Genomic DNA, 15,101 nt, shown 5'->3' with positions numbered 1-15,101 from the left:
CCAGCCCCCGCCCTCCCGGCCGCCTGCGCCTGGCGGCGGCCCCGATACCGGCAGAAGAGCCGCGCAGCCGGCCGAATGGAGCGGCGCCGGGGCTGAGCCGGGCGCACTCGGGCCGCCGCATGTGCCGCGCGGGGAGCAGCTGCCGAGCGGCCGGAGAGCGAACGCCAGGGGCCCCGTCGGAGCGGCCGCAGGAGCAGCGCCGGAGATGGGGTGAGTGAGCTCGCGGGGAGCCCTCGAGGGGCTCCGGGCCGCCGGTGGCGTGCTGCGGCGGGAGCTGGGGGGTGTCCCCCGGCCTGGGCGCGGACTTTGCGCCGGGAACCCACGGACCTTCCCCTCTCAGCCAGCCGGGCGCGGGGACACCTGGCGGGGACCCGCACCCGGGCTGGGCTCGGCGCTTCAGCCATTCTGTGGTCTCCTTGCCCCTGGCGCTACCAACTCCAGGGCCTGGGTCTGGGACTGTGAAAAGCACCTTGCGGTCTTCACGGCTGCATTTAATGCCAGCGACAGGGAAATCGAAGTTTTCCTGGAAAGGAAACACACCCAATAATAACCCTTCGGCGTAGGGAGAGTGGACTTGCAGGCAGCACTGAGATGGCTGAGGATGGTGAAAATCTCGAAGGAACCTAGGTGAGGCTCCAGATGTTTGGGAGGAAGTTGGACTACTCGGTTGAAGTGACTAATGTTTCTGAGTATATAAAGTAATTTTAAAAGCACGATTGATTTCTCTTCGGCGTCTCTCCGAGCAGCAGGCGCTGTGAGTCAGGAGCCACGGTGCTAATAACACAGTAACTGCTTACCTCTGCTCACCGATGTGAGCGCACGCTCACGTTGTTTCTCCGTGCAGGGAATGATTAGCGTGCTTGCTCTCCACCTGAGGAAACTGAGGCCCGAGTAGTTGGGCGACTTCTTCCAGCTTGCACAGCTGTTGGCTTTGTAAAAGGGGAGAAACTAGTGCTTGGTGGTTGTTCATCGGCAGAGGCCAGGCCACGCTGCCTGACAGGGGCCATGAGGATGGCTGAGTGAACCAGAGGTCTTGAATCTCTGTCCCCTGCTGCTGGGCACAGAGTTCTTCAAACAGCCCTTCGTGGGACCCAGTTGCTTCTGCTGTATAGGTCTAGAGAACTTGCTTCCCTTTGGGGATGAGAAGGCATGGGTACAGTGGAAAGAGGCAAGATTGCCCTGGTGGCCTGACCAGTCCCAATAGGTCAGCGGCTTTCCAATGCCTTGCTCCAGGCAAGTCTCTGGAGTGCTATCTCCAGGGGCAGGTAGAGTTTCGGAGGGAGTGGGGGCAAGCAAGAGAGAGCTTGACTGTAGCCGACAGGAACACGGGGGACCGAGGGGCCCAGCGGAACTTTGCTTAGGAATATTGATGCCTATCCAAGAGATTTAACGTGTTGAGCAACTGGGGTGGGTGTGGGGGGCGGTGATAGACAGAGTCTACCCTAGCTGGGAGGCAGGTTTTTGTAACATTTTTCAGCCGTCTCTCAGCAGATATGAAAGAGCTGATCTCTGAGCAGTGGGGAACCTTTGAGGCTCTCAGATTTCATACTTAAAAACTAAATCTTTGGGGGGAGTTAGCAATGTAGGTCTCAAGATGGAAGATAAAAGGACCTGGTAATTTTAACTCTTCTCCCGCCCCTCCCCCTCAGATGACAAAAAAACCCAGCCGAGCACACTTGCATATCAAAAACAAACATTGAAACTCTGTGGTTAAAAATATGTCTGTGGAAATGAAAATGTTTACTCACAAAAGCTTAAAGAAAATACCAGAAAATATATTTTTGTGTGTGTGTTGTTTTTGGAAAAAACAGGGAGGAGTAGCTTGGGCATTTTGTTTAAACACCGAACATGTCTTTCATGTAATTTTAACATCACTCAATAAATATGTATTACTCATCCTTGTAGCTAATAGCTGATGTGTAGCTCTTACCTCTCCCTGCCATTTTAAAATATATTTTCCTCTGTAGTTTATGAGACTGTACAAGCCATAATGGTAAATTGAGATGGCGCTAAAGGCTGGATAAAGGGTTCAGACAGAGGAGGTGGATGGAGGGAGCCATTTTAATAAAAAACCAGGACTACTGCCATCCTTTCTGAGAGTTGTGTGGGATGGAAAGGAAGAGCCAATAAGAGCAGCCTGTAGCAGACCTGACTGGTCCTTGTCAGAGCCTTGTTGGGGCTCTATAGGAGAGACCTGGCAAAGACAGAAGGAAACAAGAAAACCAGTCCACCACCCAACTTCACTTTCTCCTCTGAGGCTGCATTTCCCCTCAGGTGTCTACCGCCCTTTGGCTTCTGTGAAGTGTTTATCTGATTCTCCAGGGTTGGTGCTAGCGTTCCCTGAGGCGACTACTTTGTACAGGCTCCTTACCAACTGTACTCCTTGTCTTACCTTCTGTACTCCTTGTCTCCCCTTTCACAGAGTAGCAGTCACAGACCAAGGCTATAGACCTCTGTCTTCCTGCCTGGCCAACAGCAAGAAAGAAACAGCCAGGCTTCTCCTGCCTGTTTACTGAAAGGCCAGTCTTTCTTGCTGTCCAGCAGCTCTCTACTGGTGTAGACTCCGCCCGTCCCCTTCCACCTTCCGAGGACTGCCTTCTTAATGTCTCCCAGCATTAGTATAGGAGTGTGGTCCAGTTCAGCACTGTCCGATAGAACTCTCTGCAGTGCTGGGAATGTGCTAATCTCTATGGTCAGTTACAGCCGCCATCAGCCACTTGAGGCTCCTGGGCACTTGAGATACGCCTAGTGTGTTTCAGGACCTGGCTTTACATAGCCGCATGGAGCTAGCAGCTTCCATAACGGGCAGCAGAGTTTGGCCTTACTCTCCATCCCTGTCCCATCCCCATCCTGCATCCCCATCCTGCATCCCCATCCTGCTTCTGTTCCACTTCCTCGTCCTTCTGAGGATATAGATCGGGCAAACCCTTAGTCTCCGTTCATTTTCCCTTCCTACTGTTTGCTTGACTTCCATGCTCTAGCCTGGCTTCTGCCTCTACCTCAGCATAGACCCTGCCCTGTCTCTTCCCACCCCTCATCCCCCTTGAATCAGCTCCCTCCCAGCTCCTCTGAGGCCACACCCTCACACCCTGTCTTTGCTCTCCCTCTGTGAGATGCTGAGAAGCTTGTCCTGGTTCCTGACTCTGCCGATCCTCTCTTCCCTGGTCTTCTTATCCGATTCCTCGGTTTACCCTCACTGCCCACATGACTTGAGGTATGACTGCCTGTCTGCCGTCAGCCCTACATTTTATTTCCACCACAGGCCTTTCTTGGTGCTTCTAATTAATCCATCCTTGGAGCCCTTGCCGTTGCCTCGAGTTCCCAGCTTCCCTTGGTCCTCCCGCCGCAATCGGTGGCCCCATTGCCTTTTTGATAATTTGCTGTCACCCTTGGTTCACCCCATCCCATATCTTGTGAATTCTACTTCCCAGGTTCATCTGGAGCATGCCCACTCTCCAGTAACCATAGCGCCAACTCTTGTCCTGGCTACCATTGCCTCCTTCTTGGATGGATAAGCTTTTTAGCCCACCACCATCTTCTGCACTGGGTTACTGTCAATCCATTCTTTGCCTGGGAGCTGAGGGAAGGCTCTTAAGATTGCAAATCAGATCTTTTCACTCTCTTGTCTAAACACCCTCCAGCAGAGAAAGGCAGGGGGGCTCTGCCTTATCTCCAGCGTCACCAGTCACTCCTGGGGCCGCTTCATACATTCTAAAGATTCCTGGCCCCCTTTGGGGAGAACCCCTCCATCCTTCTCCTTCCAGTTTCCCCGAGGACCTCTTTCTTTCTTAACCTCCCCTCAGCATCAGTGTAAGAGCTCAACATTGTCCTGGAGGACTCTCGCAGTGCTGGGAATGTGGGTACCTGAAATCCCCCCACCCTGGCTTCGCAATCATCCTCTCCCTTCCTTCACTCTTGGACCCAGGACCCAGGATGAGCATTTTCAGCCATCACAACCAGAACGCTGGTTCCCATAACTCACACAGCCTCACCTGTGTAGCCCACAGTGCCTTGCCAGAGCACACCTGTCGTCATTCAGGTTTTGTTGACTTATTTGTACCCCATCATCCTCCAATCATTGCACAATGGTAAGTGTAGCGAGCTGCATGGTGTCACACCTGATGGAGATGTATAATCAACTTCTATGGCTAAAGTCTGACCTATGCTATGATCACACATTGATCATCAGCTGCCTGCATGATCTATGGGCCCACCTGGCAGTTCGGGGTTGGCAGCCCATGCCTACTTAAGGGCTGGGAGAGGTTTGCCCGAGGAGAGAGGTCAAAGAGAGAGGGGAAGAGAGAGAGAAGTGTAAAAAGTCCTGGAATAAAACTGCAGTGAGAAGAGCTCCGGTGGTCGCGTCATCCTTGCGGGTCGAGGTGGGACGCGACAGGTAGGACTTATCTTTTCACCATTGCACCCCAACGTGTGTACAGTGACTGACCTCGCAGGCCTGCCATAAATACTTTACGGTCGAGTTACCGTTTGCACGGTGGGAGCCTTGCTTGGATGCCAGCCTGAAAGTTACGATGCTCTTTTTGGATCGCCTTCTATATTTTCTTGAGTGGGGAGTCACAGGACCAAGAGAGAAAGGGATCCCATTTGGATCCAGTTTTGTTTTAACGTCCAAGCAGGCATTCTGCTTTTATTATGATGCAGGTTCATTTTAGGCTGTGTGTTGGCACCCAAGCACTAGAGCTGTGAATTAGCTTCTTTACTGTTTATAAGAGGCCAGCAGAAAAGGCCGCTTGTCAGCTGTGGACTGCCAGCTGAGTTTGTCAGTGTTTACCATAAGATCCACTGTGTTCCTGGCCTGCCTGCGTTTTGCGCTTGTTCTCTTGAGCCTCGGTTACTTGCAGCGGATGATGGCCACAGCCTTGGTGATCTGATACCTGGTCGCCTTCCCGAGCTCTCTACTGCCTAACTTCTGGTATTCTTTCCCACCTCAGAGCCACCCTGTGTTCTCTTACAGGGCTTTCCTTTGGGCTTTTAGCTAACTGAAACAGTCTTTCAGGGACCGGAAACTTGGCTCAGTGGTTGAGAGCACTGGCTGCTCTTCCAGGACACAAGCTTAATTCCTAGTGCCCACAGGATGGCTCACAACTGTCAGTCCAGCACCCTCTTCTGGCCTCCTCGGGTACCAGGCCCACACGTGGTACATAGACACGTGTGCAGATAAAGCACCCATCGCATGAAGTAAATATTTACACATTTAAAAATGAGTTTGCCTTTTCCTGGTCCAGTTTTTGTTGTTGTTATTCAACTTCACCAAGGTTAATTCGAATCCTTCATCTGTGAGGCGGTTGTCCGATGCTATTGGGGACCCAGGGATGAGCAGGCCCATGGTTAATTCCTGCCTCTGGGGTTTATGTCTTTTAAAAGGGGAGAGAAACCGCATGTGCGGGTACTTGCTTTGTCTTTAATGCTGTGCTGGAAACAAAATGCTCCCATCTGAAGGGCATAAAAGGTGGTGGTGGGATGGCCGTACATTTGGGGAATCTAGGGAAGATGTCTCGAGGAAGAGGTACCCAAAGGCTGTTGTCAGTTAGGATCACGCTGGTTCAGTTAAAAAGCGGTCCCCTTCAGTGTCGCACTGGAAAAAGCTGCAAAGTTGGGAAGGGAACAGGATACCAAATACATAGATATCAGCTGAACGCAGGTATGAGAAAACCTCTTTGGATTGTTTTTGTTTTGTTTTATAAAATTCAACTTATTCGACAACCTTAAAAAAGTAAGGGAATGGGCTCCAAGGTGCTGAGAGAGTAGATTTTAGATAACCAGTTGGAAGGCCTTGCTAAGAAGGTGGCTCCCAGGCCTAAAGGAAGAAAAGCACGCCACAGAAGAGTGTTGAGGGGAGAGTGTTCCTGGCAGAGTCAACAGCAAGCGCAAAGGTCCTGAGGCAGGAGCATGCCCAGCATGTTAGTGAGCAGTGAAGGAGGCCAAGTGGTGTGGAGGTCGAGGGTAGCAGGGACTGGGCAGAGTATCTGGGGTCACTTCTTTTTGGGGAGATGTCATCATTCCTATTGGAAGGCTCTTGCCATTCTTAACCTTGCTGGTTATTAGGATTGGCCAAGGTCCCATCTGTAGCCTGTGCACAGTCCCCTGAAGAAGGACTTGGAGCAGAGTAGGTGGTTTGCCTTTCTTAATGGACTCTGGTTTGCAGACGTTACCATGTCTCTTTTCTGTAATGCCTCTGGGGGAACTTGGCGTCAAGTGTGTGGTCACCCTTGGCACACTCCAGAGCTCATTTCTAATTTTCTTCCTAGCTCCTAGAGTGTGTGTGTGCACGCACGTGTGCACTGTTCAGTGTCTACAACATGTGAAGGAAGGAAGACAAAAGGTTGGCATTGAGTGTCTCTGTGTGTGTGTGTCTGTCTCTCTCTGTGTGTATGCTTGTCTGTCTCTGTGTCTGTCTGTCTGTCTCTCTCTCTGTCTATGCCTGTGACTATCTCTGAGTGTGTGTCTGTCTGTGTGTGTCTGTCTCTCTGTGTATTTGCCTGTGACTGTCTCTATGTGTGTGTCTGTCTCTGTGTGCCTGTGACTGTCTCTGTGTGACTGTGTTTATCTGTCTCTGTGACTGTGACTGTCTGTCTCTGCGTGTGTCTGTCAGTCTCTATCTCTCTCTGTGTGTGTGTCTGTCTCTGACTTTCTCTTTTGTGTTTTGAGACAGGATCTCTCACTGAATCCAGAACTCACTGTGCCAGTGAGCCCATGGTTTCCACATTGTACCTGTAACACCACACCCAGCTTTTATGTGGGTGTTGGAATCTGAACTCGGGTTCTTATTGCTTCTGCAACAAGCACTTTACCCTCTGGGCCGAGCCCACAACCCTCTAACAACACTCTGGCGTAGTTTATGGCCCCATCCTTATGATGCCTCTACCCTTTCTCGTCTCCTGTTTGGTTTGTTGTTGTTGTTTTTAAACAAAATGAAAATAGCTTTTCTTTTTTTCCTAATTATAAAAACATTGCCTGCTCGTACTGAAGAACAGTGTGAGGAAGGAGGTGAAAGTGATTTTGCATCCCACGTCTTGGGAAGAACCTTCTTCAGCACTCGGGTGTCTATCTTTGCAGACTCTCTTCCCTGTGTGTATGACTGAGTGTCTAGATGTATGTCTACAAAGGGAAACATATTTTTAACAAGATGAAATCTCTCTATATGTCTGTTTTGTAGAACAATTTTTACAACAACAACAAAAAATGTCTTGAGTGGCTGTCTTCTCCTGCCAGTAATTATAAGAACACATCATTATTTAAATCTACACCTAATTCTAAGTGGTCATTTTGCCAAATCTGATACGTTTTTGTAAACCTGCTAGGAACAAGGCAGAGTATTTTTTTTAAAAGGACTTTTCGAGAATTCCTAAAGGCAGTTCTTGGCTTTAAATGAATTGCTGAAGGAAAAAAAAAACCGGCAGAGGAGACCAAGATCACAATTAGCACGGGGTGATTTGGGAGCCTGTGCGGTTCTGGGTGAGTCACTGCTCCGGAGTGAACCGTGGTGAGGACGTTGCTAAGGGTGGGTGGTGGACTGAGACCCAGAACACCTCCCTGTTTAAAACTACGAGGCAGAGTAATTCTGCCCTGAGTCTCCTCACGAGCAAGAGCACCATGTCCCACTTAGGAACCTTTCTGTGTTTCAGAGGACCGTTGTCCTTCTATCTCTTCAGAGGAAATTCCCATAAGGAAAGGGTTGACAGGGATGTGCATGCAGGAAGGACAGTATTATATTCCTTTCTTAATTTTAAGACTCTTTTTTCATTAAAAAAAAAAAAAACAAGCACCAGGACTGGGGCTGTAGCTCAGTGATAGAATACTTGCCTAGCATGCGCAAGGCCCCGGTACGATTTCCAGCACGTCAGAATACACTCAGGAGTGAACACCCGTGTAAACTCAGCAGGTCTCCTCGGCCCCAGCTTCTAAAACTTGTCTTTGGGCAGTGGGGTAGACACAGAGACCTTTCATTTGAGAAGACAACAGCGTCCTCCCTCAGCTTTGTCTAATGCGAAGCAAACAGCATCCACGCTGCGTATTTACAATAGAGAGAAGGGACTCGCGGAACACAAGTCCCTGGTGGACAGGCCCTGACCTTATGGATGTTGAGAGTTACATTTTCTTAACAAATCGAGCGAAGAGCTGCATGGCGAGGAGCTGGGGTGGAAAGCTTGGGGTGCTGGTTTTGATTCCCCGGCCCCTCAAGCCCTGCTGTGCTGTGTTCCCGCATCTTCTAGGTATTGGGTGTGCGGGCGGCCCACAGGGTATTTATAGGTTTGGAGGTGAGAGCTGGCGTCATGCACCGGGCTCCTAGCAGGGTGTGTTCCGTGTGGGAAGAGGCAGGATGGGAGCCTCTTTGAAAGCGCAGCGAAATCTCCGGTACTTTTGCCACCAAGGTGCCGTTAGTCATATGGTATCATCCTGGTAGAAATTATTTAAATTATATTTCAAATTAGCTTGTGGGGAACACATTTAGACATTTGTCAAAGACTAAAGAGATTTTTTTTTCAACATTTTTATTCATAAACTTGCTAGTCTCAGCTCAGTATTCCTCAGAGAAATTAGAGATCATGGACTCTCTGCCTTAAGAAACCATTTGGTACGTGGGTGCCTCCTGGCCAAGGAGGACTATTGATCCTGGCTTCCCACTGTGCTGGCATGGGGGGCAGAGGCAGCCTCTGCTGTTTGCCCTGCCTGGGGAAGCCTGGGTCTGGATCCCTCCTGAGAATAGCTGAGGCCAGCCAAGCCTTCGGTAGCCTGGGGTATCCTGTCTGGGTCATGGGGCAGGGCTGTCCACGGGGACCTAATTAGGGAGGAACATTGCAGACTCAGTGCTTGTGCTTTGGAGCCCTTCTGAGATCTTTAATTGGGAAAGTGCTTAATTGGAGTTGTTCAGATAAGTGGAGAAGAGAGGGTTGCTTTGGCTTCTGCCGTCCTGGGAGAGAAGGGTAACCGAGAAGGGCCTCATGGGAAAGGGGATGCCGCCTGTGCCAGCCGGGATGTTCCAAGGGGCAGGGCGAGTGGCTGTTGGTGATGGTGGCACCGAGGCATAGTTTAGCTCGGATGCTGTGAAGAAGTGGCCTCTGCCTCTTCCAGGTGGACTCAAGATGGGTGTGGCTGTTTCACCCGCTGAGAAGTGTCCTCATGCAGGGCTGTCTGTCAGTGAGCTAGAATGGGCATGTGCGAAGAGATCAAACCCCAGGCTCCCGGCTGCTGTGTGAGCATGACCAGTCAGCTTGTCTCTGTAAGAAGCCCCTCTCTCTCCTCCCATCTCATCCCGCCGAGCTACACCAGAGTCTCAAACCCACTGGCCTTCACCTGGTAACTGATGAGATGTCAGGGAGCAGTTAATCCTGCTACCAGAGTGAGGCCTGACCCGGGCAGTGGGCGCACTGGCTGGAGAGGAAGCAGCGGCCGGGGGTGCAGGGCAGACACTTGCTACCATTGGACTTCTGTCTGCAGGCGGTGGGGGAATGGTAGCCATTCCGAAGGAAAGAATAATCATTTTAGGGAAATTATTCTAGAGACGGTAATGAAGGGTGGCAAGGAGAGTTAGGAGATTAGAAAAAAAGAGACCTTACAGCAATGGTTCTCAACCTTCCTAATGCTGGTGACCCTTTAGTACAGTTCCTCGTGTTGTGGTGACCCCCAATCATACAGTTATTTTTATTGCTACTTAATAACTGTTGTTTTGTTAGTGTTATGGGTTGTCATGTAAATAGCTGTGTTTTCCTGTGACCTTGGGCCATCCCTGTGAAAGGGTCATTTGACCCCAAAGGGGTCGTGGCCCACAGGTTGAGGGCCACTGCCTTACAGAAAAGAGCCACGCCAGGCAGGAGGAGGTGAGAACAGAACAAGACGAGAGCAGACGCGGCACAGGGTGCTGTGCAAGCCTCGGGGTGGAGTCTGCACGAGCCAATAGACACACGTGTGGGGATCTCACGGGGATTGGGGGCTCTTTCCTATGTGCGTGTTTAATCTGGACTCAGCTAAGTACATTAGGTGAGACTGTGGTGTCCATACGCGCACATCTCATTTCATCCTTGAGAGAGGCCTCGCTTTCATAGTTGAAACTGGGTTTGGGAGGTTCAATAGCCTGTTCAAGCTCTTAGCCAGGAAGTGGCTGAATCTTGTTAGAGAATAAAGTTCACGTTCTCTGGGTGCAGTTTCTGGAGGCCAGCGTCCTCAGGATGGAATTGTTGGAGTTGAGGGACGTAGATTGAGTTGTCAGCAGTGTGGCTCTTTCTAGGGTTTGTGGCTGATGGTGGTGACCCTGGCTCGGGCTAGGCCCAGAAGAGGGGGAAAAGATGGCTTTCCTGGAGGAGTTTAGTGTCAGGAGGTGAATTTCTACGTATGGCCCTCTAGAAGTGCAAACTCAGCAGTTGGGATAGAGACACACACGGTCTTGGGAGCCGTCGCCTGAGATGGACTGACCACCCATCTAGAGGTAGAGATAACACTTGAGGAATCACAGGGAGTGAAGGGAATGAGACTGAGACGCTGAGGCTCAGATGAAAGGCTGACTGGAGAAGCGTGGGAGATAAGGCTCTTATGTGGATCGTCATCAACAAGACCAGGGACTTCCTGAAGCGCAGATGGCGGGACCCAGAAGATAGCTACTGCAAATAGTGTGGCGGTGGGAGTATCAGGGCCATGATGGGCTTGAGATCAGATTCAGCTCCGTGGGATAGCACAGATCCAATCACAGTAGAAACTCACTTAAGGTGACTGTTGGGAAGGGAGAAGAAGGTAAATGCAGACGGAGGTACGAGTGAGGATGAGTCGGGGTCCAGGGAAGGGTGAGTTTTGTTCTGCAAGAGGCAGAGAGCAAAGCAAAGCAAAGCAAAGGGGCTACTGGAGACATTAGAGAACAAGGCAGTGAGGTTGGAGGTAGGCAGAAGCAGGATGTAGGAGGAGTGGAGCTTCCAGAAGAGATTCAGAAAGAACTTCAGAGCAGGTGTGTACTGCAGCCCTCTGGTTTATCCACTTGCTTGTTTTGCAATGCTGGGGATGAGAGTCTGGGCCTCACACGTGTTGGTAAGGGCTCTGCCGTGGAGCTTCACGTCCATCCCTAGGATTATTTCACTGGCGGAAGGAGAAGGAGGGGACTTGATCTACTGATTGTGCCCTCTCAGTGCAGATTTAGGATTATCTAGGAGCCAGGGGCTAGATCAAGGAGAAAGGGAATGAATTGATCGCGTGCTGTAATGGATTGGGGCAGGGAGTTAGCTAAAGCAAATACAGATTTATCACCAGCCTTCAGGGGACTCTTGAAGAGTCAAGATTATTTTAAAGGTGGCCACAGCTAGGCAACTTGCCAACGCACCGGGAGATCTCGGTGTAGGAGCAGAGGCAGCCCTAGGTCCCATGGTCAGTGACAGCGGGCTATTCTGACCAGATTCTGAGTGCTTTGCTGTCCATAGGTGGGGGACTCGTGAGGAAGGAGCACCTGCTCCATCCTCTGGGTGACCCCTCTGCCCTTGCATCTTACAGTAGCATTATTCCGTTGTTAATATCCTTCCAGACTTTCTCTTTAAAAAATGCATTAAAATTCTCACCAGCGTGACCCCTGTGAGTAATGAGATCTCTGAGTTTATTAACCTCTGGGAGAAGTGGATTTTCTTGCTCCATGGGAGCAGATAATCTCCGGGAGGGAACCGAACGTTAATGTACAGACTTGAAGGGTTTGCTGAGAGCATGGTCAGTGTGGGCGTGGCTGTGGGGTTCTGCTCTCCCACACTGTGTGATTTAGCGCCCGTCCCACGGGAGATGGACTGGTGATCTCCCCACACCGCTGTCCTTCAGCCCACTCGGAAGCCCCTGACTGAGATGGGATGGAGAAACAGAACAAGAAGCCCTTGTTTCTTCAGGTAACTCCAGTTCTCTGGGTATGGCAACAAGAACGCGGAGATGGGAGTACTGAGCCATGAGCAGATGGGACTGTCTAGACAGCATGCCCTTCACGTGGTCCTGTGTGACCATGTTGACACACTTTCTCCTCTGTCACCTCAATGATGGCCTTAGATCGCACATGTGTGGATACTTGACATAAGCTACTCAGGAGGCGTTTGCTGAGTAGTGATGACTTCTGATTTCAGCCTCATTAGTTTGACGTGTCCAGTGTTGTCACCTAGCCCAGCCTACCTGTCCTCTCTGTACCCTGCAGCATCTGTGCCCCTCTATGTTGTTTACCACATAAAACATGTCATTATCATTTGAAGCCACGCCCCCAGTGCCATAATCTAACCAGTACTCTGTACTGGAAACAATTATAGCCACATTGGTAATTAAATATTTTCTAATATTACATTAGAAAAAGAAGAGACAGATGAAGCTAAAATTTTAATATGTATTTTAATCCACCAAGTCCAAAATACTATTCCACATGGAATAACAATAAATGGAGTAAAATAGACACCCACCCCACCCCCTGCTATTTGCATCTTAGTGAGTGAGACAGACTCTGCTTGCTCCTATGAGCACACCCTTCCATCTCCAAGAAATCAACCCTATAAATGAACCCACCAGTAAAAGTTTCTGCAAGTTGTCCTTGGAGGGAAAGGCGTGGAGGCTGAGACTGACTTCAGAATGGGCGGTGCGTGGGAGATGCGCCTCTGATGTTGCCTTGCATGCAAAGCAGGGAACCAGTGTCCCGGTGGAAGGAGGAGCCAGGGCACAAACCAGCAGTGGAGAGAGTGGTCCTGAACGCTTGAAAAACTGGAAGCAGATCATCCTGGAAGGAACTCAGCAAGGGAGGGGCAAGGGCCCCAGGCAGGGGGTGGAGGAAGAAGTCGTCCAGGCCCAAATCAGAGGTGACTGTGGGAAGTGACAGGGACACAGGTCTGAGGAGACTGAACAAGGCTGAGCAAGGCTGGCCAGATGGCTCAGTAGGTAAAGGTACTTGCTGTCAAGCCTCATGACCCAAGTTCAATCCTCAAAACCCACCTGAGGGAAGGAGAGAACTGACTTGTCTAATCGTCTATCAGTTAGCTAATCTCTCTCTCTCTCTCTCTCTCCCTCCCTCCCTCCCTCCCTCCCTCTCTCTCTCTCTCTCTCTGTCTGTCTCTGTCTCTCTGTCTGTCTCTCTCTCTCTCTCTCTCTCTCTCTCTCTCTCTCTCTCTCTCTCTCTCTCTCTCTCTCTCTCTGTGTCTGTCTGTGAGAAAAGCCGAGTGATACTGAAGGGCTATGACAAGATCGTTACTAGGCTCCGTGGCAGTGGCACTCTGTGGAAAATGAGTTGGAAGGGGCAAGAATTAAAGCAGTGTGACTCTGTAGGTCAGAGTGAATGCCGAGGCTAGCACGCCACGTCGCAGCGGTTTCCATACGTGGTCTATTAGAAGTTAGAATGTCACAGGAGGACGTGGTGTACAGGGTCAAGAAGAGAGAGGAAGAAAGGACTTTGGCATAAGCTGCTGGTAGAGGCGGAGGATCCTGGAAGAGGAACCATTAGGAGGGAGGCAAGGAGGCCTGGTCACATACCAGCGTGCTCCCTTTGAGAAGGAAGCAGTTGGTTATGAGACCCGGCTGAGCAGGGATGTTGCCGGAAAAGCCTGGGCAGTGTCACTGAAGGAGCAGGCAGGGATGAGCCTGGAGCACCCATCCTTTATTGGGTGGCCAGACAGAAAGAGCTAGCAAAGAGGATGGAGGAGGGGTGGCTGGCTGGGGAGGGAAACGAGCTCCCGGGAGGTGGTGTGGTGGCTGCTGGTGTCCTGGCATAAGTCAGTGTCAAGGCAGGGCAAGGAGCCAGGCGGGTTGGAAGGCCCACGGGAAGCAGGAAGGACCGTATGGGAGGAAGGACCAGGAGTGAGCGTAGCTGTGGAATTGAATGGCTGCTGCAGGAGAAGGCAAGCAACAGAGAAGTCTCATCCTTGACTAGACGAGAAGCTCGGTTCAGAACCACAGAGAAGGGCTGTCCCTCAGAGAAGCAAGGGGGACATCTTTCTCTGAAACAGGAGGCCATTGTGAGGCTTGGGTGTGGTGGGAAGGTACAGGAGTCCCAGGTCTCCTGCCTTTGACGAGTGGGAGGCTGGGTGGGTCATCAGCTGAGCGGGGTGGGGGTGGAGAAGGGTAGACAGCTGAAGGGGAGGATGAGAAGGTTTTGACTGGGATGGATGGCACGCCCACCAAAGAAACACAAGCCTCTGAGCCGTTGGAGAGTGACAGTTTGAGGTCAGAGAACATGAATTTGAAGTGAGACTCATCCACCCAGTTTGCCCAGTGGCTTGGGTGTGGGCTGCCTACGTTAGGTCCGGGTGCCACCGCCCCGTATTGGGAGGCAGGGTTTCTCCTAGGACTCTTAACAGTGATGGACTACAGGTGGGTGTGGGCTGTCCAGTGAAGACTGCGAAGCTAGGTCATGGCTGATGGAGAGGGCTTAAGTCTGGATTGGAGAGTATTGTGAGGTGGGAAAATCTGAATGGGTTAGAAGGATGAATGGGCCACGAGGAGTCCAAGGTGGGTCCCGTGTGTGGCTGTGGGCAAAGGTCACTGAGGGAGCATGAGGAAGGAGGCCTGCCGTGGAGGGACCAAGGGACCTGGCACAGTGTAGTTGGGTCTTCTGTGAGGGGGACATGACAAGATTGTGGGGAGAAGCTGGAGATCTTGATCAGTGGCAAAGTGACATGGAAGCTGGTACCTGGGATGGCCTGGCCTCCCAGGGCTTGGAGTGAGATACAAGGGCACCAGCTGCCTCCATTTGTGTTCTGTGTGCTCGTGTAGAGGGGACAGAGCAGCTCGTGATTTTGGTGGGGATTGTCCTCAGTCATCTGGGTTTAGTTAAGGGGTGAAGGGGAGGGCAGGTATTTGAGCAGGGACAGCCGGTGTTGACCGAATTCTGGTATTTTCACAGAGCCCATGTAGTCTTTGGAGATTAAAGGAAGACCCACCCAGACTTGGAATACACAGAGCTGGGGGATCTTGGGTGATGGGTGACCAGTAGTACCACTGGTTCTCCCTGGGGTGGTGTGTGGACCCGAGACAGGGCTTTTGTGAGTGAGAGAGACCCGGGGATATCCAGAGATGATGAGTTTGCCCTGATTCAGCTTAGTAAGGTGGTTGCCCCCAAAGGTGAGTAAGGCTTTAGCTAAAGTATGAAGGAATTCTAAGAA

The 15,101-nt window shown here is 51.1% G+C and overlaps 1 protein-coding gene across 2 annotated transcripts in view; it reads left to right on the top strand.

The window, feature by feature from the left end:
- The first annotated feature begins 49 nt into the window (after nt 1–49).
- The window catches only part of Homer2 (homer scaffold protein 2), a 98,256-nt gene continuing 83,204 nt past the window's right edge, over nt 50–15,101 (top strand). For both annotated transcript variants that reach the window (XM_075952285.1, XM_075952284.1), the window contains exon 1: nt 50–210. In XM_075952285.1, the coding sequence (XP_075808400.1) occupies nt 206–210 (5 nt within the window). In that variant the 5' untranslated portion in view covers nt 50–205. The remainder of the gene's footprint in view (nt 211–15,101) is intronic.

This window comes from Microtus pennsylvanicus, chromosome 18 (assembly GCF_037038515.1).
Source record: "Microtus pennsylvanicus isolate mMicPen1 chromosome 18, mMicPen1.hap1, whole genome shotgun sequence".
Lineage (NCBI taxonomy): Eukaryota > Metazoa > Chordata > Mammalia > Rodentia > Cricetidae > Microtus > Microtus pennsylvanicus.
The sequence above is the reverse complement of the archived record's forward strand: the minus strand, read 5'-3'. Positions and strand labels throughout refer to the sequence as shown.